This window comes from Leucopleurus acutus (assembly GCF_964270905.1).
Source record: "Leucopleurus acutus genome assembly, chromosome: 8".
Lineage (NCBI taxonomy): Eukaryota > Metazoa > Chordata > Mammalia > Artiodactyla > Delphinidae > Leucopleurus > Leucopleurus acutus.
The window spans coordinates 46,192,774-46,216,915 of NC_139151.1; the positions used below are offsets into that span (position 1 = coordinate 46,192,774).

Consider the following 24,142-nt stretch of genomic DNA (forward strand, 5'->3'; position numbering starts at 1 on the left):
AGCTGAGGGTGAGAACAGCTGGGACCAGAGAATCCATTTCCAAGACGGTTTCTTCATTCACATTGCTGGCACTTGGCCTGGGATGGCTGAAGGACAGGCTTATCTGGGACTATCAACTGGAAAGCCTATATGTGGCCTCTCCTGCATGGTGGTATCAAGGTAGTTGGACATTACAAGGCTGCTCAGAGCTCTAAAATGAATTTCCCAGTAAATAAGGTAGGAACGGCAAGGCCTTTTATGACGTAGCTTTGGAAGTCACCTAGTGTCACTTACTCTGTACTCTGTTGGTTGAAGGAATCACAGCCCCTTCCAGATTCAAGGAAAGGGGACGTATACTTTGCCCTTTAATGGGAAGAATGTCGAAGAAATTGAGACTGTTTTAAAACCACCACCTGCAACGCTGTCTAGTCTAGTTCTTGCTTATCCATAGCAGGTGGCTGGTTCACCCTTTGGTAATTATTTAACACCGTTTTTATTCCTGTTGATATCTCACCTGTATCAAATGATGAGAGAGATGCCTGTGAGAATATCATTACAGGTGCCTTCTTTTCTATGCTTCCCAAGGTCTCTTGGAAATTTACACATGCCTCATAGCTAAGCTCACATTCTAATTTTTCTACAAATGTATCATTTACAGGAGATCCCGTGACTTATAATTCCTTGGCTTGAGATCCCTGCTTACAGCCTGTGTTGTAGCATGTATGATTCCTAATGGCTTTAGCTGACAATAACGAAATGAGTGGTCAACTAGCCAATGAACAATGATAAGAAAATGTCTTGAGCTGATTTATGAAGTAGAGAAACAGGCTTCTGAATCAAACAACAATTTGGTCAAGACACTTTTCTACCTTAAAAGACTTAGGAATTGGCACAATAAAATAAAAAATGAAGATAAATGATCGGCAAAACAACCAAGTTCAGAAGAAAGCTGAAAGCTGTTTTGCAGGACCAGCTTATAGAATAGACTTGACCATCATTCTGGGACCAGTTAGGTTGTATTTTGGTTGTCACCTATACCCAGCACATAAAAAGGCTCTCATTTTTCTGAAGAACTAGAGCACTTAGAACCTGATCCATTCATTTATTTTATTTTTTTAAATAAATTTATTTAGTTAGTTAGTTTTGGCTGCATCGGGTCTTTGTTGCTGCGCGTGGGCCTTCTCTAGTTACGGTGAGCAGGGAATACTCTTCCTTGCAGTGCACGGGCTTCTCACTGCGGTGGCTTCTCCTGTTGCAGAGCATAGGCTCTAGGTGCGTGGGCTTCAAGAGTTGCGGCACGCAGGCTCAGTAGTTGTGGCTCACAGGGCTCTAGAGCGCCGGCTCCGTAGTTGTCATGCATGGGCTTAGGTGCTCTGCAGCATGTGGGATCTTCACGGACCAGGGCTTGAACCCGTGTCCCCTGCACTGGCAGGCAGATTCTTAACCACTGTGCCACCAGGGAAGTCCCCCATTCATTTATTTATTCAACAAATATCTATTGAGAGCCTTCATTGGGTCAGGTAGTGTTTTTCTTTGCTGCTCAGCACAGCCTGTAACCTCAGAGGATTGTGAAGGAGACTGAAAGAAACAAAACAAAAAACAGAAACAAAGAAACCAAACATATAATACAGTAAGAGAGCTCAAGAAAAAGCTCTTAACTATAAACAAGCTTGTTTCACTCTTGGTCTCATGTCTTAATCTCCTCCAATGTGACTATAAGCTCCTTGAAGGCAGGGACGTCCTTTTATGTCTGCATACCACTCAGTACTCAGCTCAGTGACATGTCCACAATGGTTATTTGGACTAAACATCATTGAACATTTGCTAATGGCTTGACTGATAAATACTGAAATGAAACGAGGTTGTGGAGGCATAAAATGTTTGCATTACTTTTTGTCTCCTGCAAAGGTTATTGGTTGACCATCTGTGCATTAAACCATCACCACCAACAAGTAAGACTGTCCTCTGTACCATTTTACGCTTGGAAAGAGGAACAACAGGGCTTTGATTCCTTGATACCCAAGAGTTCGGTGACTTGATTCTTCTCTGCTAGCTAATGGTGCAACCATTATAAGAAGGGGATTTGCCTCTGCCATTACTTAACCACTTGGGGCCTCTGATTCCTCAACTTTGAGCAAGATTAGTGTTCCCTTCTGCTTTATTCAGTACACATGTTCTTGTTTTATAACTAGTTCACGTGCAGGGTAAGATGCAGCACCTAGACTGTCCATAAACCCATGGGATGGGGCATGGCTTCTCCCTATGCTTCTGTTGTCCCACAGTAAATTCCCAATCCCTATGAGGTTTTAGTCGCAGTGAATTTTCCCCTCAAAAACCAAACAGGATAATAATGAACCACTTTCTTGCATTTTCTATCAAGACAGCTCTTTGTGAGTTTTAAATGTTCTGTTCAGATTCAAAGAAGCTGGTTTCTTCATGAGTGGCTGGAATAAGACTTTTCTTGGAAGCTACTGAATATGGATTAGTTGGGTTGTTTCGCAGGAAATAAAAAGCAGGCTCTAGGGTGACTACTTCAGCACTTAATTGGGTTAGCAAAGAACTGCAAATGAGAGGTTTCCCTTAGGAGGGAAAGGATGTTTATAGGCCCCCCCACCCCCCTAGGTGGTGGATTTTAACCTAAACGTTAGTCTTCAAATGCAGCCTTTAATTTAGGAACCATTACAAGAATCTATGAGAGCAGAAAATGTCAGGTTGAAAAATTAACACATCACAGGAGTTAATTAGAACCCAGCCTCTCATTAGATGCAAATGGAGAGCCCTCCAACTGCCCAACAGCCCGCTGAAGTCATGTTTGTTGCCGCTCCAAAGTGGTTGCATCCTTATTACTCAGGGAGTGGACTAAGAAGCTGCCCAGGCACTCAGGCCAGAGCCACTAGGGACCCACGGCCTGTCCTTTAGGTTAACAGAAGGTCTATTCCCAAGTCCCTACCTTCTACTCCTCTCCTAAACGCTCTGCGTGTCACAGGGTGGATAGCCTTCTGCCTGGAACTCCCTTGGGGAAGTGTTTTCTGCAACAAAGACAAACATGCCATGCCTGTCACCAGGCGCAGATTGTCGACTGTGTAAACCACTCTGTGAGAGGGAGGCTGAGGCGCTCCAGGCCATTCAGACTTAGTTCTAAGTCGTGGTCTTTGTTTTCTTCCCACATTCAGACTGAAATGTGATTCCCCTGGCTTTCTTTTTTGGAAAATACCTGCGATGAGTTCCATGCCGGGAAAGAAAAGCTGTTGACAGGAAAAGCTTCTGACGGGCAAGGGGCTTTCTCAAGTGTTCTCAAAGGAGACAGTCGCTTCAAGCAGGCTGAGGCAGGGATGCCCGGGCTCTAGGAATGAGAGGTCCAGATCACAAAAGTATCATCTTTAACTACGGATTAGGCCAAGTGTCAAGCAGCTTCCTCTGTAAGAGCAGTGCCATGCACACAGACCTCTGGGCCAGGCAGATATGCATCTGAGTCCTTCTCTGTCACTTACTCTGTGTTCTTGGGCAAAGTGCTTAACCTCTCGGAACATCAGTCTTCTCAGGCTGTTGTGTGAAATAAATGACATAATGCATGTACAGTGTGTAAAACAGTATCTGGCACAAAGTAAATGTTCTATATGAGTTATTTGCTATTGACTTAATAGTATTCCTTCACCCAACACCAGTGGGTTCCCTCTGTGTGCCAGGCCCTGTGCGAGGGACAGCTCCTGCTTCTTTACCTCATGGACTCCATTGTTTAATAAACCATGTACACATATCTTTAGCACAAAGCAAGCTCCCCTCCCCTCCCCGCAAGTGCCGTAGGAGAAGTGCCAATCGCACATAGCTCTGCTTTGTCCAGTAGCTCAGAATTCTGCTGACCATCCCCCTTTGGGCAGCCCTCCAAACTCAGCTACCTCTACCTTCAATTTACCCACAACTCTCTCTGTGTGCACTTACACATCGAGTTACAGTTGTCTTTTTATTCTTTGTCTCCTCCTGTGAGTTCCTACAGGGTGAGAATCATCTATTCATTTGATTCATTCATCTAATCATTTATTCAACTCTGTAGGCCAATGGTCTCATGCATTACTCTGCAGAGATGAATGAGCACCACATGAGTGGTACAGAGGTCCTTCCAACTTGCATCCAGCCTCTGCCATATGCCAGACTTAGCTGAAATGGGAGGTTATAAACACACATTCAAACTTGGTCCCTGCCATCAAGTCCCTGGAAAACAGTGGTGTAAGTGTTGGGCCAAAATACCTCAGGAAGAGGGTAGAAAGCTCTTAACCCAGATCCTCAGACCTGGGCTGCAGAAGATGTCCCACAACAAGAACAATAACCAAGTTATTCGGCGCTTACGATGTGTCAGTGCGCTCAACGATTTACACGCATTATCTCATTTAACTCAGAACAACTGTGTGGGGGGAGATATGAACTTCCTTATTTTACAGATGGCCAGTCTGAGGCTCCGAGAGGCACACTGGCTTGACCACAGTCCTGCAACGAGTAAACGGCTTAGGAATCCACCTGCTGAGGGTTTCCCTGGCCCGACTGGAAAGTGGAGAGTGTGGGCTAGCACAAAGCTCCGTCCAAGGAGGGGCGGGTGGGGAGAAGGGCTGGTAGCGAGAGGGAAAAGTTGGATCGAAACACGGCTGGCATGAGCCCCAGGACTCCCGCAGAAGCAGAATAAGTCAGAAAGAGATGCAGGCTGCAGGGGAGGGATGCCCGGGAGGCTGGGGAAGGGGAGCCCCGGCGGTTGTGCGCCTTCTCAGCCCCCCATGCACAGGTCAAGCTTCTCCCCTCCTGCCCTCTCACCCTCCCAACCTTATTTAGAAACCGTGTCCCCGAGACAGGAAGGGCGGCGGGCCGAGAAGCACGGAGCGTCCCGGTCTCATTTCCTTTCGAATCCCCCTGTGGAATTTCATTTCATACGGTGAGGAAATCGGAGCGCGAGACCGTTGGCTGGTCTGCTGCTCCGGGGCGCCTCCCCCATTCGCGGCTGGAGACAGACAGCTCCCGGGTGCAGGTCAGGCCGAGGCTGGGGGCGGGGAGAGGGGGGGGGCGGGCTCCAACCCAAGCAAGCTCGGAGTGAAAATAGCTGCGAGCTCACGCTGTACCAGGCACGGTGCTAAGCATTTTACACGTTATCTCTAATCCTCCCAAGTCTCTTTACGGATGAGGAAACTGACGCCTAGAGGCTGAGCAATTTGCTCAAGGTCACACAGCCGGATTTAAAGGCACAATCTTTGTAAAGCCAAATCCCATGTTCTTTGTATACGTTTCTCTGCTTGATGGGTAAGTGGCCACGGGCTGAGGTGACAGCTGGAAGTAAAAAAGGAAAAGGGAGCCGACTCCTCTGGGAGCGCTTCTCACCTGGGAGAGAAGGGGGAGGCTGGCCCGGCTGGAGCGTCTCGGCTCCATCCCCGCCTGGCCCCCGAGCGCCGCGAACCGGGTGGGAGGAAAGTGAGAGCCGGGAAGCGGGGCGGAGCGCTACGGGACGGGAGGGAGGGGCGGAGGAGGGGGGCGGGCGGGCGGGAGCCAGACCCTGCCCAGGGCAGAGCGGCCCCGCCCCTCGCTGGCCACGGCGCCCGGCCATTGGAGAGGCGCGCTGTCCGTCCCGTCCCGCCACCGCCCAGCAAAACTCCAGCGCCTCGGAGGGTTCGGGTGGTGAGAGCGGTGCGGAGCTGCGTGCTGGCGGGCTTCGCGGAGACGCTGAGCGGCCGCGGCCGGCGCCGGGTTGGAGGCTCGCCGCCTGTAGCCATGACCCTCGCAGTCTGTCCTTCGGCCCCGGCCGGGGGCGTCTAATACCCCACACAGTCGCGCGCAGCTGCGGGAGAGCCCGGCCGCTGCCCCCTCGTCGCCCTTGGCGCCTTATCACACTTCCTTTCCCGGAGCTGGGAGCAGCGCGGGCAGCCGGCTCCCCCGTGCAAACTGGGGGTGTCTGCTGGAGCAGCCCTCGCCACCGCCGCCTCTGCCCCCCGGCTCTGGCCATGGCCTGGCGGGGCGCAGGGCCGCGCGTCCTGGGGGCCCCCGGGGGCGTCGGTCTCAGCCTGCGGCTGCTGCTGCTTTTGCTGCTGCTCCTGAGGCCGGCGCGGGGTTTCGGGGACGAGGAGGAGCGGCGCTGCGACCCCATCCGCATCTCTATGTGCCAGAACCTGGGCTACAACGTGACCAAGATGCCCAACCTGGTGGGGCACGAGCTGCAGACGGACGCCGAGCTGCAGCTGACAACTTTCACGCCGCTCATCCAGTACGGCTGCTCCAGCCAGCTGCAGGTGGGCGCACCTACCCCGGGCGGGACCCCTTGGGCAGGGACGCCCCAAACTAACTCCGTGGAGCCCTTGCCAAGTCGAGCCCCCTGCCCCCTTCCTAAGTCTGAAGGGTATTAACTATCCTGGAGAAGTGATTTCCATTCCCACCCCCACTTTTCTGTCCCTTCTCAGGGACTGGAAGCCAAAACATTGTGTAAGTCATCTGGCCTGCGAAAGGACCCACTCTTACACCCCGCCCTTCCGTTTTTCTCCCCTGCCCACCCGTGTCTGGCCAAGCCCCTAACCCCAGTGGAGCTGAGAGTTATCTTTGCCAAGGATTCTGGCCGCCGCTGCTCGGTGGGCGAGTCCCAGGCAGGGCAGCCAGCTGCAGCTAAGACTTGGAAGGAGAGATAAGGAGACGGGAACTTCTCCTCCCTCACCGACCTCCTCCTCCCCCCGTATTTTTTGGGTGTGTTATTAAATGAAACACCCCTGCCCCGTTTCTGCAGAATGGCCCCTCGCGCCGTCCTGCATGATTTTAGAGGTCACGAAGTAAGGAATGGCTGCGATGGCTTGAGTTCCTTCTTAGCCTCAGGGTTAAGGGCAGGTTTAGTACTTGGCGGGGGAGAAGCTATCACTTGGGAAAAAGGCGTTAGTTTGGTCAAGCTCCAGAAGGTAGTTTGTGTATTGGAAGTTTTGTGGGGGTTTTTTGTTTGTTTTTGCAGTCATTAAAAATATTAAAGCTTATGTAATAATATAGAAAATGTTCATCCTATCATAAAAAGTGAAGAATTTGCATATACAGGGTGATTATAATCTTATAACAACAACCAGTTCATTTATTTATTTTTTATTTTTTTTTGCGGTAGGCGGGCCTCTTAACTGTTGTGGCCTCTCACTGTTGTGGCCTCTCCCGTTGCGGAGCACAGGCTCCGGAGGCGCAGGCTCAGCGGCCATGGCTCACGGGCCCAGCCGCACCGCGGCATGTGGGATCCTCCCGGACCAGGGCACGAACCCGCGTCCCCTGCATTGGCAGGCGGACTCTCAGCCACTGCGCCACCAGGGAAGCCCCAACCAGTTCATTATAAAAAAAAGAAAAAAAAAAAAAAAGAACCTAAAGGAAATTTTTAAAAATGTTAACACTGGTTGTGTTTTGACTGGTGAGGCTACGAGTGATTTTTAGAAATTTAGAAAAGAGAGAAGTTGGGGGAAATAGGGGATAGTTATCCAGGCTAAAAGCTTTAGAAATCTGTGGTTCTGGTTGTAACTTTTGAGAGATAAGAAACAGGCAGGTAGCTGACTTACTAGGTGCATGTTTTTACATAGGTCATTTGAAAAGTTGGATTGTGGTTTCAGAAAGATAGTTGGGATTAGACCTGTTCCTGGTAAAATGTCCCTTTGGAAGTTTCAGGACTTTAGAACTAGGTTATAAAAACTTAAGAAAATGATTCTCTAGCTCTCAGTTTGGAAACAGCACATATCCTGACATCAGTGACAATTTTGCTGGCGAAACAGCTTTTGCAGGGATATATATTTTTAATTACATGTATCCTGGGGAGGCAGCCAAGCTGTTTTGAAGGACAGGACTGGATCCCTTTACATGCTGGAAAATAGTTACTTGTAACTCTAGACTTCATAGACAACATCTGTAAGGAGCCAAGCAGACTGTTTATCAATGCTGGAGGAATTGAGGACAGCAACTGGACTCTCCCCTGCTGGTGTTGCAGTTTCAGGGACTGAACATTTATATTTTCCTATTGTGCTTCATTATTATTCTTTGAGGAAACCTGGCCAAACAAACCCCTGGTATCCAGAGGCTTCAACCTGCATCCCATCCTTGGATTTAACAGTATCTCAGTGAGGACATTTTCTCTTTCAATATGAGACTGGTTAAAAAAATAATTTTAGGGGATAAAAGAGAGAAAGGAGAGAATATTAACATGAGAAAAGCCGTATCTACTTTTTTTTTTTAACATTTATTTGTACGGTGATAAAGAAATGGGGGTAAAAATAAATCACCCCATCACCCAAAGGACTGAGTCATTTGGTTAGTCTGTCCAGCTCTTTCAAATAGTAGCTGAAAGGGGAGGGAGACTCAAAGTCAGCTTTTTAAGGTTTATTTCCCTAAGTGTTGTGCAAAAAGAGATTATGTAATTCTTCGTGTCCCTTTTATATATTTATTTATCTGTGTTCTCCTGGAAAGGATTACTAGACCCAAAAGAAAAAAAGTGTGCAAGTGATGGATTATTAGGTACATTTGTTTGAGGTCAGAGTCAACAGACACCCTGTAGACTGATTTAAAAGTAGATGCGTACTTTGCCCAGAAGCATTCAAGTCAGTTTTGTGCAAGCCTTTGGTCAAACTTCCAAGTCATTGTTTTCTTTGCTCATTTCATGACTTTTCCAGTTCTTCCTTTGTTCCGTGTATGTGCCCATGTGCACAGAGAAGGTCAATATCCCCATCGGCCCCTGCGGCGGGATGTGTCTTTCGGTCAAGAGACGTTGCGAGCCTGTCCTGAAGGAATTTGGATTTGCCTGGCCAGATAGCCTGAACTGCAGCAAATTCCCACCACAGAATGACCACAACCACATGTGCATGGAAGGGCCAGGTGATGAGGAGGTGCCCTTACCTCACAAAACCCCCATCCAGCCTGGGGAAGAGTGCCATTCCGTGGGAACCAACTCTGATCAGTACATCTGGGTGAAGAGGAGCCTGAACTGCGTTCTCAAGTGTGGCTATGATGCTGGCTTATACAGCCGCTCGGCCAAGGAGTTCACCGATATCTGGATGGCCGTGTGGGCCAGCCTGTGCTTCATCTCCACTGCCTTCACTGTGCTGACCTTCCTGATCGATTCTGCCAGGTTTTCCTACCCGGAGCGCCCCATCATATTTCTCAGTATGTGCTATAATATTTATAGCATTGCTTATATTGTCAGGCTGACTGTAGGCCGGGAGAGGATATCCTGCGATTTTGAAGAGGCAGCAGAACCTGTTCTCATCCAAGAAGGACTTAAGAACACAGGATGTGCAATCATTTTCTTGCTGATGTACTTTTTTGGAATGGCCAGTTCCATCTGGTGGGTTATTCTGACACTCACTTGGTTTTTGGCAGCGGGACTCAAATGGGGTCATGAAGCCATTGAAATGCACAGCTCTTATTTCCACATTGCAGCCTGGGCTATCCCTGCAGTGAAAACCATTGTCATCTTGATTATGAGACTGGTGGATGCAGATGAACTGACTGGCCTGTGCTACGTGGGGAACCAAAACCTTGATGCCCTCACGGGCTTTGTGGTGGCTCCTCTCTTCACTTACTTGGTGATTGGAACTTTGTTCATTGCTGCAGGCTTGGTGGCCTTGTTCAAAATTCGGTCGAATCTTCAAAAGGATGGGACAAAGACAGACAAGTTGGAAAGGCTGATGGTCAAGATTGGGGTCTTCTCAGTCCTGTACACGGTGCCTGCAACCTGTGTGATTGCCTGTTATTTCTATGAAATCTCCAACTGGGCGCTGTTCCGGTATTCCGCAGATGACTCCAATATGGCGGTTGAGATGTTGAAAATTTTTATGTCTTTGTTGGTAGGCATCACTTCAGGCATGTGGATTTGGTCTGCCAAAACTCTTCACACGTGGCAGAAGTGTTCCAACAGATTGGTGAATTCTGGGAAGGTAAAGAGAGAAAAAAGAGGGAATGGTTGGGTGAAGCCTGGGAGAGGCAATGAAACTGTGGTATAAGGCTAGCCAGCCTCCATGCTTTCCAGATTTTGAAGGGGGCATGCCAGCATTGCGGTGCAAATGCTACTAAAAGCTTCATGCAGTGAATCTCAGTTTGAACAAGCTAGCAACACTTAAGTGACCCCCATAACCCTTCACCACTCTCCCCCGTCTCCCCCCAGCATCATAAAACTAATGATTTTTGCTGCGGACTTTGGAATGATCCAAAATGGAAAAGCCAGTTAGAGGCTTTCAAAGCTGTGAAAAATCAAAACATTGATCACTTTAGCAGGTCGCAGCTTGGAGCGTGGAGGTCCTGCCTAGATTCCAGGAGGTCCAGGGCGATGCTGCTTTTCCCTGCAGGGTGGGATTTGAGCTGTGAGTAGGCAACTTGCAGGGAGAAAGATTAACTTTTTTAACCCTTTAAAAATTTTAAATACTAACTGGGTCTTTCAGATAGCAAAGCAATCTATAAACACTGGAAACGCTGGGTTCAGAGAAGTGTTACAAGAGTTTTAGAGTTTGGCTGGTCTAACATAAACATTTTCTGTGGTGTACTGTCTGCTGTTTAGAACTTTGTGGATTGCTCTCCCAAGAGGTGGTGTCAGAATCTTTCAGTGCCTTTGTCATAAAACAGAATTGTTTGAACAAACAAAAGTACTGTACAAACACACATGAGGTATCCAGTGGATTTTTCTTCTCTCTCTTCCTCTTAAATTTCAACAGCTCTGTCCCAGACTGCTGCTGTTTTCTCCATTTTACGTTAATGACTCAAAAACAGGTATTTTTTATAGGAATGTTTGCACTGCAGCATGCCTAATGAGGGGGAAAGGAAGGGTGATTCACTTTCTCGACAATCACTTAATTCAGAGGAAAATGATATTTACCAAGTCGACTTACCTTACCCACCCCAGAGACCGACTGCATTGAGCAATGGGGACTTAATATATTTTACTTGTGTGATTGCATCTATGCAGACGCCAGTCTGGAAGAGCTAAAATGTTACGTTTCTTGGCAACTTTGCATTCACACAGATTAGCTATGTAACTTGTGTGTGTCAATTACAATTAAAAGCACATTCTTGGACCATGACATAACAGTTACTCAGCTGACTTTAAAGCTATGGTCAGCTTGCATTCTCAGAATGATAGTGCCTTTTTTTTTTTTTTCCTTTAGCATAAGAATGTTATCAGAGTCTGGTGTGCTTACCACAATGGAGACTTTTTCAATTTTGTAAAGGGAGCTAAGGACAGCTAATCCAACTACTTGGTGCATAATTATTTCCTAGTAATTGGCAAGGGCTCCGCGTAAGATTTCCTTGGAGGCAGTGTGGCCTGGAGTATTTATATGGTGCTTAATGAATCTCCAGAATGCCAGGAGCTTGATTGGTTCGTAGGGAATAAAGTGTAGACCGTATGAAGTGAACTGCAAACTCTAACGGCACAGGTCTTAATTGCCTTTTGCAGAGGTATCGAGAGCTTTTAAAATTTATGCTTTATGTTCCTTGCAAGGGGGTACCCCCTAGCAGACTCTCAAAAGCTGCAATTCTTTTACAATTGTAACTGGCCTTTCCCCTAACCCGCCTCAGGCGTTCTAGTCACCAGATCTCTGGGACAAATTATCGACGATGTCACAGGTTGCTGTCCTTGAGGTTCATACCTGTCTTTGCTTCAGCAACTACCTTGCGATGACTCATTTATTTATTTATTCATGCTCCTCCCCCCTTTAAAACAGGTAGGAAAGCTCTTCTATCACATTTCTTTGTGGAAAAATATTTCCAGGGACTCAAATTTCCAAAGAGGAGTTCAAATTCTGGAAATAAGCATGTCTTTTTTGGTTTGAGCTTTATGCCCCCTGGTTTGACATTTTCCTTTCTTCTTTCTCTGTCGTGGTGCGGTTCTTGACCTGTCTGAGATGAAGATACACGTAAGGTCTGTTGCATGTTTTGGAAGGCAAAGGCTTGGGGCTTTGGACACAGATGCTGAGTGGGCACCGGTGTCCCCTGCTGTGTGTGCTGAGCCTGAGTACCTTGGCTGGACTCTGGGTCAGGGCTCCAGGAGCATGAGAAATGATCCCCAGAAGGACCAGTTGAACTCCATCTGAGACTGCATCGCCTATGAAATGTAAAATGTGAACGCCCTGTGCTGCTTGCAGATGGTTCCCATAGCTGGCCGGGGCCCTGGAGCATGCACCCAGGGGCAGAGCCTGCCCTTACTCACGCTCCGCTCCAGTGTCTTGGGAGTTGTGCGGAGACTCTGGCCCAGGAAAGGAAAGAAGGACCAGGCAGGGGATTGTAATGCAGTTCTCTTTGTAATGTTTCAGTGATCGTGTGACCGACGCAGCACCTAGCAGAGGGCCCGGCATGGAAAGGGTGCTCAATATTTACGAATAGTAACAAATAAGGAACAATAAGAGTACTTGGGTGAACCTGGACCCCCAAGTTTTGGAGCTTTCTGGGTTGTAACGTGTCTCTTTCATAAATCTCTTGCCTTCACAGGAGAAATATATATTTGATCAGAAGTCGTCATCGGTGCAGAATAGATGAGTAGCCTTGGCAGTATCACAGGCTTATAGGCCGTTCCTTTCACATTCCAGACCACGGAGAGTGTTTATGGTTTTAAGAAAGGAGCTTTGTGGCCAAGAGTTAGATATCAGTTACCTTGAAACGAATCCATCACCTGTTAAGTTGGTATTGGTTTTAAAAAAGGTTAATTATCAGCACACTTATTGAGTGCTAACTGTGTGTAAAGCCCTGTGTTAGGCACCTTAGGGGATGTCAGGGAGGATCAGCTCTGTTCTTCTAATCGACCTGGACTGGGATGCCCCTGGGTCTGCTGAACCTGGCCATTGGTTTCAGGAAGTCGCAGGGGCTACTGAATTGCCATCTGTTCCACGGTCACCATCCCATAAACCTCCTCCTGGGTCTTTCTCCCTTTAACCCATCACTTATCCCTTCCCAGGATTCCTTGCAAATCGATTCACAGGGGTTTTGCCAGAAAGCATCAGCTCTGTTTCATGACAGTCTCCGTGGAAATCTCCTAGGAAGATCACAAACACTGGCTACAAGGACATGAACTCCCACATCTAATATGGCTTCGGGAGCAGGCAGTTTAGGGCTTGGGGTGTTCTGGTGACTCGTACAGGTGAATTTGAGGACAGCATCTTGCTAGGGAAAAGGTTAGCGTTCTTTTTCTTTCTCAGAAATCTAGGATAGGTAGGTATAATTATAGCTTCCTACAAAATCCCTTGGCCTCAACAGGGACCAAGGGCACCTCTGTCCAGCCTCCTCTCTGGCAAACTCCTTTCTCCTCCTTCATAAAGGCCACACCTCAGGGCAGAGGAACATGGGAAGAGTGGAACTGGCCGGGACCGCCTGATGGAGGTGCTTGGTTGATTCATATCCTTTTTCCTCTATGGAGACCTGTCTCCTGATCTCTGAGACTGCTTCTGGTCTGGCAGCTCACCCAGGGACCTGCAACAGGAGAAGCGGTGACACTTTTTATTTCCCTGAGATGCTCTCTGACCTTGCTTTCCCCTGGCCCTCCCTCCCCTGCATCCTCCAAACCTGGAACCTGGGAAACTTCTGTATCTAGGTTCTGAATTGTGATGTTACCAGCACCCCCAGCCCTGTCCTCTCTGGCCCCCCTCAGCCCCCTGGTCACGGAATTCAGTGTTGGGAACCAAGCCGAGGCCCGAGGGTGTAAAGAGAAACTCGACAGCCTCAGCCCTGGAAGGCAGACTCAACTTAAGATTTCACCAGGATGGTGCAAGCCTCGGCTTCTGGCGAGGTGGCCACAACGGCAGTTAGGGGAGAGGGCTGTGGAGCCCAGACTCTGGAAGGAGCCCCCGGAATCGATCTGTTATACATCCTGCATTTCATTCTATGATGGAGGAGATTGGAGAGAGTTGCTATTCCAGCCAGAGATGTCGAGTCATTGGACTCTGATGGTTCTTTTTGTTCCTTTATTATACTTGGGTTCAGAGTCCCCGTCTGGGTTTGTATTATGTCTGGCAAAGGACCCGGGTTCTCATTTTTCTTCTGGGCCTAGGCTGTAGATCTTGGAAACTCCTAGGAGAGCATTTTGCTCCTACCAAGGATCAGATACCAGAGCCTTAAATAATGGATTTTGTTTCGCTGCGGCCTGGTTTGAGCTGTCTGCCGCTGCCTCTTGCCACGCACATGTGCAGTGATGGCCCACTGGGTGTTACCTGGAGGGAAGTGAACGCTGGATCTCCCCAATAGGCCTCTTCTCCTTGGTACACCCAGTTGCCTGTTCCTGGTTTGCCTTATTTCCCTTCTTCTTTGCATCAGCAAATTCCCAGTATTCACCCAGGCAGCTTGTAGAGGGCCTGCTTGGGGTCCTATGAGCCGTGTCCTCCAAGCTTTTGTAGCTCCCTGATCGCCTACAATATTCAGTACATGACCACTGTCATCCCAGAAGGCTTCCGGGGAGGGGGCGAGAGCCCCTGCCCCCTGGAGGCTGGGTCCATCTGCTCTCCCAGGTGTGCACCTTCCCCCATCCTGCTGAGGGCTCGGGCTGGTATGGCTGAGGGTTTGGGGAGGGGAGGCTGCTTTCCAGGTGTCTCCCCGTGGGGCATCTAGGTGGTCCTGAATTTTTTCCTACCTCACAGGGATGTTGTGAGACTTTAGAAGGAAGGAGGACAAAGGCCCCTCGAGCTCTTTGTAGGAAAGGCAGAATAAGTATCAGGTGTGATCTATGCAGAGCTGAATTTCGGCCTGCTGGTGAGGCAGACACACTCGTGCTCTGTGGCTGTTCTCGGGCCCCCGTGCCACCCGAGCGCCGGCCACCTCGAGGCCTACCTGAGGGACTTTTAGATGTTCGACACAGAGGTACCAGGCAAACCCTCCTACATGCCCTGAACGAGTTGCTGAACGTCAGAGGAAATGGACCCTGCTTTTGAGGATGTACAAACGTATGTCTGCATTGATGTCTGTACTGTAAATTTCTAATTTATCACTGTACAAAAATAAATAAATAAATAAACTTTGCTATTTAATTTTTGTATCAAAGGAAAATAAAGTTTTGTTTAGTAGCTGGTGTGTGATTTGGCCTATTCCTGCAGGTGTCTGAAAGCCCCTGGGAAGCATGCTTACCCAGCAGTGAGAAATAGAGAATTGGGTTTGCAGGGCAGAGGGAGAGCCTCGTCTTTTTTTTTTTTTTTTTTTTGGTGGTGCTCTTTTCCCCCCCTGGGATTTCTCTTGGGTCAGCAAACCCCCGAGATGCAAAGTCAACAGACTTTATCACTACTGTGGTCATCGGTAACACTCAAGTGGTCACTTGATACTTCGGATGTGACTATAGTTCTCAAGCTGTCACCCCATGACACCCCTTTTTGGCATTCCCAATACATGTAACCATTTTTACACACCTTCCCAGTCCCTGGCAGCCTGAAACATGTTTCCCTGTCGCTGCTAGAGCTTCAGGCCTCTTGAAAAGGGGAAAGAGAGCTTTTTTTTAACTTCAGATTTTCACTAAAAGTTTTTTTATTTTTCTGGTTACAAAATGGTTCTGTTTCGTGTAACAGACATGGGAGTATGTTGTATCAGTCAGCCAGGAAAATGACTTTAGCTAAATTTATAAGTATCCAGAAAAGTCATCAGACAAAGCAAATTCAAGGCCATTAGCAGGACACTGTCATGGGAGCAGGTATCATGGACCACACAGACAGAGGGTAGGGAAGTCACTGCCATTGGAGACGGATGCTTGTGTCGCAGAGGAGAACATCCGCCCTCTTGGTTTGCCTTTCAATTGCTTTCCACCCCTTGGTCTCACCTGAATACCACCCTGTTGTAGTGTGCGTGAAAAGCCCAGGGAGCAAGAATCTGCAATGCTCTTCTCCTTCGCTGCAGATCGCTACTGTATTTTATCTCAAACCATACCTGAAAGGAGGCATGTAATTTAAATTCTCTTCCCTGTAAGACCGGCTGTGTTTCTCATTTCATTACCTACTCATTATGTAGTTATGACGTTAAGGAAAATTCAACACAAGCTGGAATGAATTCATAATCCATTGCACTTGTAGAAACACTTTCCATATAGAAAATATTTTTATTTACACGATTTCATTTTTTTTGCTCATAGCACCTCTCAGGTAAGCAGCGCAGGCACTACTTTTCTTTCGAGACGAGAACTGAAACTTTTGCCGGGAGTACCTCCGTGGGTGAGTAGCCTGTGGGCTAGCCTTGTTCTCTCATGCCTAGCCCAGGGTTTTGTTTTCGTTCTACACTCAGGTGTGGGTTGAATCATGTCTGCCCCAAAGACACGCTAAAGTCCTAACCCCCTTTACCTGTGAATGTGAATTTATTTGGAAGTAGGGTCTTTGCGGACATAATCAAGATGAGCTCCTACTAGACGAGTGTAGGGCTAATCCAATAACTGGTGTCCTTATAACAAGAGGGGAATTTGAACACAGACACAGGAGAACGCCATGGGAAGGCAGAGACGGAGATTAGAGTGATACAGCTACAGGGCAAGAAATACCAAGGATTGCCAACCAGCACCTGAAGCCAGGAGAGGCATGGAAGATTCTTCCTCAGAGCCTCCCTAGGAGCCAACCTTGCCAAAACCTGGGTTTGGACTTCTGTCCTCCAGAACTGTGTGAGAATAAATTCCTGTGCCTTAAGCCACCCAGTTTGTTTCAGTAGCCCTAGGAAACTAACACGCTCTATCCCTGTGATTTTTTTTTTTACTGCAAATAGTTTGCTGAGAGTGGGTAAATGTTTTGGCAGGCAACTCAATAACGAGACCTGGCCATGAGCTTCTGTTGTTTAAGGATTATGTAGCATAATCACTCTTGTAAGTTTCTTTATCTGTAAGCTGGACACCTCTAGAATAAACCCCAGGACCCTGGACACTCAGCTGATCTGAAATGGTCTTAGCTGCTCTCCCGTCCAGGAGCTCCATACACGGGGCTGGGACCTTGACTGGAATGTGGCCTAAGGGTTTTTTAGCATTTCTGTCCTGAGAACTGATTTTTTCTCTTTCCCATTTTAGCTTTCACATGCAATCATAATTTTAAAGTTGAGCAGACTCTTGACTAAAGAGGTCAGCCTTGGCCTCCTGTCTTCAGAGTTTCTGTGAACAGAAATAAACCACACTCGGAGAAGGGCGTTGTCCTCTGCTCAGTTTTCCTTCACCATGCAGCTGGGGTGTAGGACTGGGAACATCTCGCTAAATGTTTTGAAAGTGTTGGACCTGCAAAGGTTTAGTCCATTAAGTTTTCAGAATGGACCTTGGTCCCACCTGAAATTCCCAGAATCACCCTGTCCTTTTCCTTAGGCAGGGAAACCACAGATTCATCTGTTCTCACAGCAAAGGATTCCAACTTCTCAAACCCCCAGGGAGAGAGAATAAAAAGTAAGATTTATTACATTTCACATCAACCGCCTGATTTTCATCAGCCTCCCACATGATTTCCTATAAGTACCTGATCCGGTGTTCACCCAAGAACGTGCTTAATCTCATAGATAGCCCACATTATCAGTGCCTTTCTCTTTAAGAGATTGAATGATTGGCTGTCTAAATTTTCCAAGATGCTGAAGGATTGCATCATTTCACTTGATATGAGGTGAATGTAGAGTATAAAGCACTGAGATGGGATTGATAAGTCACAGAGAGAAATCTGTCCTAGTTCCATCATTTTCCTTACTCTCCCTTGCCTTTCCGCATGTGTTTCCCTTTGCCTGCAATGCTCCTTCCGTCTTTCTTCAACTAGGCTGTTTCTATTCTTTAACATTGAAATCTTAGGTCATGTCTCCTGGGAAGATGCCCCTGACCCTCCTACTTGCCACTTCCTGCCTCTCTTTTCTTCTTACCATAGGTAAATTTTAGCCTCTGTGCTATCAATTCTGGGAGCCTTCATTGAGCTGTTGGTAATAGACTATTCATGTGTCTGTATCCCTACTAGACTGAGCACCCTGACAGTGACTCTGAGCACCCGAAGGTGCCCATCTGTGGGTCCTCAAGGCCTGGCATGAGTTTCTGAAATATCTATGGAGAGAATAGGTAAGGGAGGTTAGAAGGACAGGAGGGTTTTAGCTTGTTAGGCGGGGAAACTGTGGAGCTTTGGTGACAAATGTGGCCAGCATAGGAAAGAAACCAAAGGTCCAACAAGAGGCCTCGCCTGGGCAGGACTTTCTGGAAAGATGCTTGGGCAGTAGCCGCAGAAAATACTGTAGTCTCAAGATGGTTTTGAGACCATCTTGAGACTACCTACCCACCGTGTTGCTTATTGTTAAGCTGTCTCTCTTCTCCCTTTTTTCTCCTCTCTCCCCAACAAATATTTGCTGACCACCTACTATATGTAGAATACTGGAGTGGGCTGTGGAAGGGAGAGAGGGAGTGATTGTAGAAAAGCACAAAGACAAGGTCCAACTCAGAGTCCGAAAGTGCAGATGATGAAACAGAGAAAGAATTCATCTGTTATTAACAAGCTTAAATCTCCAAACCTGGAAAAACAAATCCTCTATTGCTTAGTAAATATTTGTGGAATAGCTGAATGAGGGTCCAGCATGTGTCAGCCTGGGAGGGTACACCAAGATAAATAAGGCACAACCTTTTCCCGCCAGAAGTTCATGGCAACAAACTACGTGCCTCAGTACCTGGTAAAGGATCTGTACCTACTAAGAGATCAGTGCTACTATTCCTATCACACTTATTAGGTAATTTCTTCCTAGTCTGAGTCCCAGTCCTAGTCTGAGTCCCAGGGCCTTCCTAGTCTGAGTCCCAGATCAGTGCTACTATTCCTATCACACTTATTAGGTAATTTCTTCCTAGTCTGAGTCCCAAGGCCCTGAGTCCCAGGGCCTTCTTCCTAGTCTGAGTCCCAGTCTACCCAAATTAATTTGGGTAGAACAGCTTCTGAGTACTGAGTGCAATGGGAAAACGTTTTCTAAACCATTCTCATCCCATTTGATCCCCGGAAGGACACGTCTGCCTCAACAAGTAAATGTGTAGGGAGGGCGCAGGAATAGGAAAAAGGAAGGGGCAGATCCCAGCAAGCATGACTTTTCTAAAACTTTGTCTGCTACTCAAAACCACGCTCTGTTCAAAATGTCAAAAATAAAAATTAGGGACTTCCCTGGCAGTCCAGTGGTTAAGACTCTGTGCTTCCACTGCAGGGAGTGCTGGTTCGATCCCTGGTGGGGGAGCTAAGATCATGCATGCTGTGCCCCATGGCCAAAATAAAATAATAAAAATTACAACTGACTCGTGGGGTGCCATTGGAGGCATTTAGTCATGAGATCGGCTGCCTCCATCTGACTACCTTTGCTGGCGCACGTGGTTTATGATACTTGTATCCAGTAGGTGGTGTGTGTAGGTGTGTCTGCCCTGTGTCCTCTGAGACCTGCTCTCTTGCTTCTCTCATGTCATAATTCTATAAATCCAAAGAGACTACTCTATAGAAATCAAGAGAAGTGCACAGTCCACCCTCATCTCCTCATTTGCCCAGAGTGGAAGGGAGAAATGTGTGAATAAACTTGGCTGAGAGGGACTTTCCTGGTGGCGCATTGGTTAAGAATCCGCCTGCCAATGCAGGGGACACGGGTTCGAGCCCTGGTCCGGGAATATCCCACATGCCGCAGAGCAACTGAGCCCGTGCGCCACAACTACTGAGCCTGTGTGCCACAACTGCTGGACCCCACGCGCCTAGAGCCCGCACACCGCAACAAAGAGTAGGCCCTGCTCGCCGCAACTAGAGAAAGCCCCATGCACAGCAACGAAGACCCAACACAGCCAAAAAAAAAAAAAACACCTGGCTGAGAGATCCCTGTGGGGCAGTGCAGGTGGTGAGTTGTTCAGTGTAACTGGAGCCTGAGATTCTTGGAGTGGGAGTGTGGGTGGGCTGAGGCCGAGTTACGAAAGGCCCTGGAGCTTGTCCTGTCTCCTGCGCTGGGCACAGGGGAGGTGGCAAGGGTTTGAGGGCAAGGGAGGCTCACACGCGCTTTGGTGTTTTACAAAGCTCGCCCTGGCTGCCGCAGGGGCCTGGGCTGGAGACAGGGCGTGGCTGGGGAGGGCAGGCAGACCAGTTTCAGAGACCATGAAGGCCTGAATGAAGGGGGTAGCAGAGAGCTGCTGGAAAGGAGGGGGCGATTTTCAGAGAAACCACAACAAGCTGCGTCCTCCTTCGCACAGTTCAATGAGCCGAATCTGTGCTTTCTAAACGGTCTGTGTTTCAGAGGCCTGGAGCTTTCTGTTTGCTCTGCACACCTGCTATAGCACACTCCCTGCGTTGCAAGTTCCAGATAAATAACGACCTCCTCACTGAAGGGCTGTGGCAGATTGCACCCCGGGGAGCTGCGTTTCCCGGATGAGACTGTCTCCCTCGAAGTCTGCATGTCAGCATGACACCATTTGTTGGTGGCTGGAAGGGACAGGGTCCTGGGGAGGAGAGCAGAGTGCTTAGTTGTTTGTGTAGTGCTAAGGGGTCCCACCACCTCTTTTGGACCAGAGTTTCCTATCAAGACATACCTCCTAGAATAGCTGATACAAATTCCATAGTAAGCGCTTCATTTCGTACAAACTTAATCCCACTCACGTCTCCCATCTAATAGATTTTATTTCTTTTTTTCTCTTTCTTTCTTTCTTTTTTTTTTTTTTTTGTGGTACACGGGCCTCTCACTGTTGTGGCCTCTCCCGTTGCGGAGCACAGGCTCCGGACGCGCAGGCTCAGCGGCCATGATTCACGGGCCCAGCCGCTCCGCGGCATGTGGGATCTTCCCGGACCGGGGCACAAACCCGTGTCCCCTGCATTGGCAGGCGGACTCTCAACCACTGCGCCACCAGGGAAGCCCCTAGATTTTATTTCTTGACACAGTTTTCTCTGTGGGTGACTGTGATCAGTAAAAGTCTGGACTGCCCAGCCAGACCCACGGCAAAAGATACCACGAGCACACACATTTTTCCCTAGTCCTCTTCCTTTTAAATCAGAAATTCTGTATAACATTTTCCATAAGTGAAAGAGAGAACCACTTCCTAGCTTTTTTTTGTTCCTTTTTTTTTTTTTTTTAAACAACAGACCTTCCTTTTGGATTTACATCAGCATTTAGCTAACTTCCTGAACACTTCACCCATTTCCTGAACTTATTCTGAGGAAGGAAAAACATCCTCCTTCAGAAATAAATGCAAATAATCGCAGAGATTATTTTTATTAAATAAATAGTGTAAATGCAATGGAATTTCCTGTACGATGAACGTTTACCGTGGATATTTCAACAAAAATCTATTTGTTGTGATCCTGTAGGGACTATCTTATTTGCAGGTAGCCTGAGGAATTACAACCATTATGTAGCTACTCAAGAGATAAATTCTGAACATTTGCAATTTTTGCTGTTGTTAAGAATATTTTTTTCTTTTTTACTCAAATATCTGAACACTAGGGGGAATGGTTTTCTTTAGGTCAGCAATTTTGAAGATTTGTCTTTTCAAAAACAGAGTTCTCGTGACATCTAGTGGTAAATAAGGGAAGGACAGCTTCAGAGCAGAGATTAACTCCATAGAGTGTCTCAGTGATCAGGATTTTTTGTCTATGCATTAGTTTGGGAGAAAACACACCTGTTCCAAGGACTTCTTTTTTTTTTAAATATTTATTTATTTGGCTGTGCCGGGTCTTAGTTGCAGCATGCGGGATCTAATTCCCCCACCAGGGATCGAACCCGTGCCCCCTGCTGTGGAAGCTCGGAGTCTTAACCACTGGACCGCCAGGACCCTCTTCTCTTGATTAATATTTCTTCAGAGCCAGCCCACCACCTAGGACTAAACTGGTTTAATTTACAAATAAATGAAAAATGTGAGACTTTGCAGAGAGAAACACATCAATATATCAAGCTGGAGTCAGGTTCCCTTTAATTTTTTTTTTTTTTTTTTTTTTTTAATGAGAGCAATTTCTCTGCATTTGTAAGAAGGCCGATTTGGTCATCTTTTTGTGGAGAAGAATGGTACTTTTCTGGTGAGTAAATCTCACTGACACCTTAGCGATGTGTTTTAGGCTAACTGTCCCCGTCTTTTATGAAGGCTTTTTAGGGCCATTCCTTTGTTCTCCAGTGTTGGGCAGCGGCTGATTTTTAGAGACAGAGGTGACTGGGATCTGAGAAAAGCTTTTCACCCCGCATCTTGACCTCCACCCCATCCGGCAGAAGGCCGTCCGGGACAGATGGATATCTGGCTTCTTGCACCATTCCCAGGAAGAGACTCCTTCATCCATCACCCAGGCTGACATTCTTCCGTAGGTCCAACCCCTTAGTGTGATATCCAAGGCCTCCAGAATTGGACCCCTTCCCCTCTCCTCCAGTCTCACTTCCTGCCTCCTCTTCAGACACAACAATGTATGTTCTAGCCGATTCCAACCCCCTGTGTATCTCACGCTGTCTGAGTCTTTTCTGCCTTTGCATATGTGGGTCCCCTCAGCCAGGAGATTCTGTCCCTCCATGGCTCTGGGCTCACTCCTCAAGACCCTGTGTAAGTGTTTTCTCTCCTGGGAGCCTCGAATGATCCAACCTGGCAGACACAGTGCACCCGGTATGTCACCTCTCAAACACCTATAGTTGCCTGTGTTATCTTACATTTTTTGTCTGTATGTGTCTCTCCCCTAGACGTCTGTGATCTTCTCAAGGACAAGAGCTGTCCTGGTGCCCACGTCCCTGGCTTGTCCAGGCACTCTGCAAACGTTCACTGATGTCCTCACATCAGCCGTCTGTGGGGTTAGACTGTCCCACTGGGCTGCAGTGTTTTGATAGGAGCAAATTGGGGGGCTGGGGTGTGCAGCTAGTTCAAGGGTAGAGTTGGCAATCAGTGGAGTAGGTCTTTGAAAATGTACAGAATCATTTATTATCCCAAATGACCTCAACCTTCACCCCCTGAGAAATATGATGGTTTCACAAAAATGATCTCTAAGTTTCTGTCTGGGCCCAACATTGTAGGTTTCTATAACTGAGGGATCTGTGATCTAAAATGCCTGGGTTTTTAAAAAATCTGGGGTCAATGAAGGAAGTCTATAATTGCATGCAAACTGTTTTATGTACACATGTGTCTTTTGGGAGGGAAATGGTCCAAACTTTCATAGATGGGTCTATGATCACAAAAGATTAAACGTCACTGATTAAGAATTGTTCACCAAAAGGATGTTCATAATCTCTGTTGGCTCAGTAGGAGTTGATACCTCCTTGCGTGCTTCAGGAGAAAGGCTTATAAACCAGCAGTCCTGTTGCTTTTTGTCCACTGACCTTCATTAGGGCACCTACAGGTCTGGTCTGCAATTTAAAAAGAGAGGCTAAGGGGCTTTTGGCCGTGTTTCATTTTGTGTTGTATTAATGTCCCCCCTCCTTAGGTTCTAAAGGTAGGTGAGGGTGTAGTCAGAACCCTTGTCAGCCCAAGATTATGTACCTTTCCCCACATAAAAAATTCTTCCTGCTCTGGGAAAGCTATCACACAGCGCCCACAAATTCTGCCCACATGGTCCACGCTGAATCCTCTGGGTAATGTCAGGTAACCTGCACGTGACGCATGATTATAAAACATTCTGCCACTGTGGTCTGGGCCTGCAACTTGCTATGATGCTTTTGCTCCTGGATGGAAGATGCCATCTGTAAAGTGAATTGTGGCTGGCGGGGCAGGCTTCGTGGGTGTGTGACCTGGGCAGTCTTTCAGGGCCCCATGCTTTGTTGAATGCTCTACTGTTGCTGTCTTGAAGTTCTTAATAATTTTTGAACAAAAACCTCCGTACTTTTACTTTTCACTTGGTCCTGCAAATTATGTTGCTTGGTCCTGAATGGCTGTACCTACTTGAAGGAGCAGCATGCAGTGGAAAGGGCATGAGCTTTGGAGTTGGCAGTTGGGGTTCAAATCCCAGTTCTGTAATTTCCCAGCTGTGTGAGTATGAGTAGGTCACTTAACCTCTCTGAGCTTCAGTGTTCTTATATCTAAAATGGTGACCATAATATCTGACTTTTATAATTGTTGAGGCCATTAAACAGTATGTGTGATATAGTGATTGGCAGTGGTTGATAATGATGACAATGATTTGAAGTTAACTAGTTAAGGAAGAATAAAATACATTAATGTGAAAAGGAGATCAAAACAAATCAAACAAATAAAGCCACACACACAGACTCTGAGAGGTGGGAAGAATCCTAAAGATGAGCTCCTAGGTTGAGTTGTTTTGACCTTTGTCCCTCCATAGCACTTTGTACATAA

The 24,142-nt window shown here is 47.4% G+C and overlaps 2 protein-coding genes across 3 annotated transcripts; one reads left to right on the top strand and one right to left on the bottom strand.

Moving 5' to 3' along the window:
- Positions 1 to 1,121: 1,121 nt before the first annotated feature.
- LOC309965063 (uncharacterized protein) lies at positions 1,122 to 5,415 on the bottom strand. Of its 2 annotated transcripts, XM_082844346.1 has the most exons (5): positions 5,338 to 5,401; positions 4,789 to 4,875; positions 3,194 to 3,322; positions 2,930 to 3,008; positions 1,122 to 1,557 (listed from the first exon to the last, which is right to left on the bottom strand). In XM_082844346.1, exons 1-5 carry the CDS (start codon positions 5,383 to 5,385, stop codon positions 1,538 to 1,540), a joined length of 363 nt encoding a protein of 120 aa, XP_082700472.1. In that variant the 5' UTR covers positions 5,386 to 5,401; the 3' UTR covers positions 1,122 to 1,537. The 2 variants fall into 2 exon arrangements, 1 of the variants encoding a protein (XP_082700472.1); XR_014326369.1 differs by lacking the exon at positions 4,789 to 4,875 and having other exon boundaries at positions 5,338 to 5,415.
- A 226-nt stretch (positions 5,416 to 5,641) lies between these two features.
- FZD4 (frizzled class receptor 4) lies at positions 5,642 to 14,956 on the top strand. Its single transcript, XM_082845319.1, has 2 exons — positions 5,642 to 6,239; positions 8,622 to 14,956. Exons 1-2 carry the CDS (start codon positions 5,955 to 5,957, stop codon positions 9,948 to 9,950), a joined length of 1,614 nt encoding a protein of 537 aa, XP_082701445.1. The 5' UTR covers positions 5,642 to 5,954; the 3' UTR covers positions 9,951 to 14,956.
- Positions 14,957 to 24,142: the final 9,186 nt, after the last annotated feature.

Coding starts and splice junctions, on each gene's coding strand:
- LOC309965063 (XM_082844346.1), bottom strand. CDS start 5,385: ATGGAGCCGAGACGCTCCAGCCGGGCCAGCCTCCCCCTTCTCTCCCAG. Junction 3,323..4,788: donor GGACACGGTTTCTAAATAAG/GTTGGGAGGGTG, acceptor TCTCATTCCTAG/AGCCCGGGCATCCCTGCCTC. Junction 3,009..3,193: donor CGGCATGGAACTCATCGCAG/GTATTTTCCAAA, acceptor TCTTTGTTGCAG/AAAACACTTCCCCAAGGGAG.
- FZD4 (XM_082845319.1), top strand. CDS start 5,955: ATGGCCTGGCGGGGCGCAGGGCCGCGCGTCCTGGGGGCCCCCGGGGGC. Junction 6,240..8,621: donor GCTGCTCCAGCCAGCTGCAG/GTGGGCGCACCT, acceptor TGACTTTTCCAG/TTCTTCCTTTGTTCCGTGTA.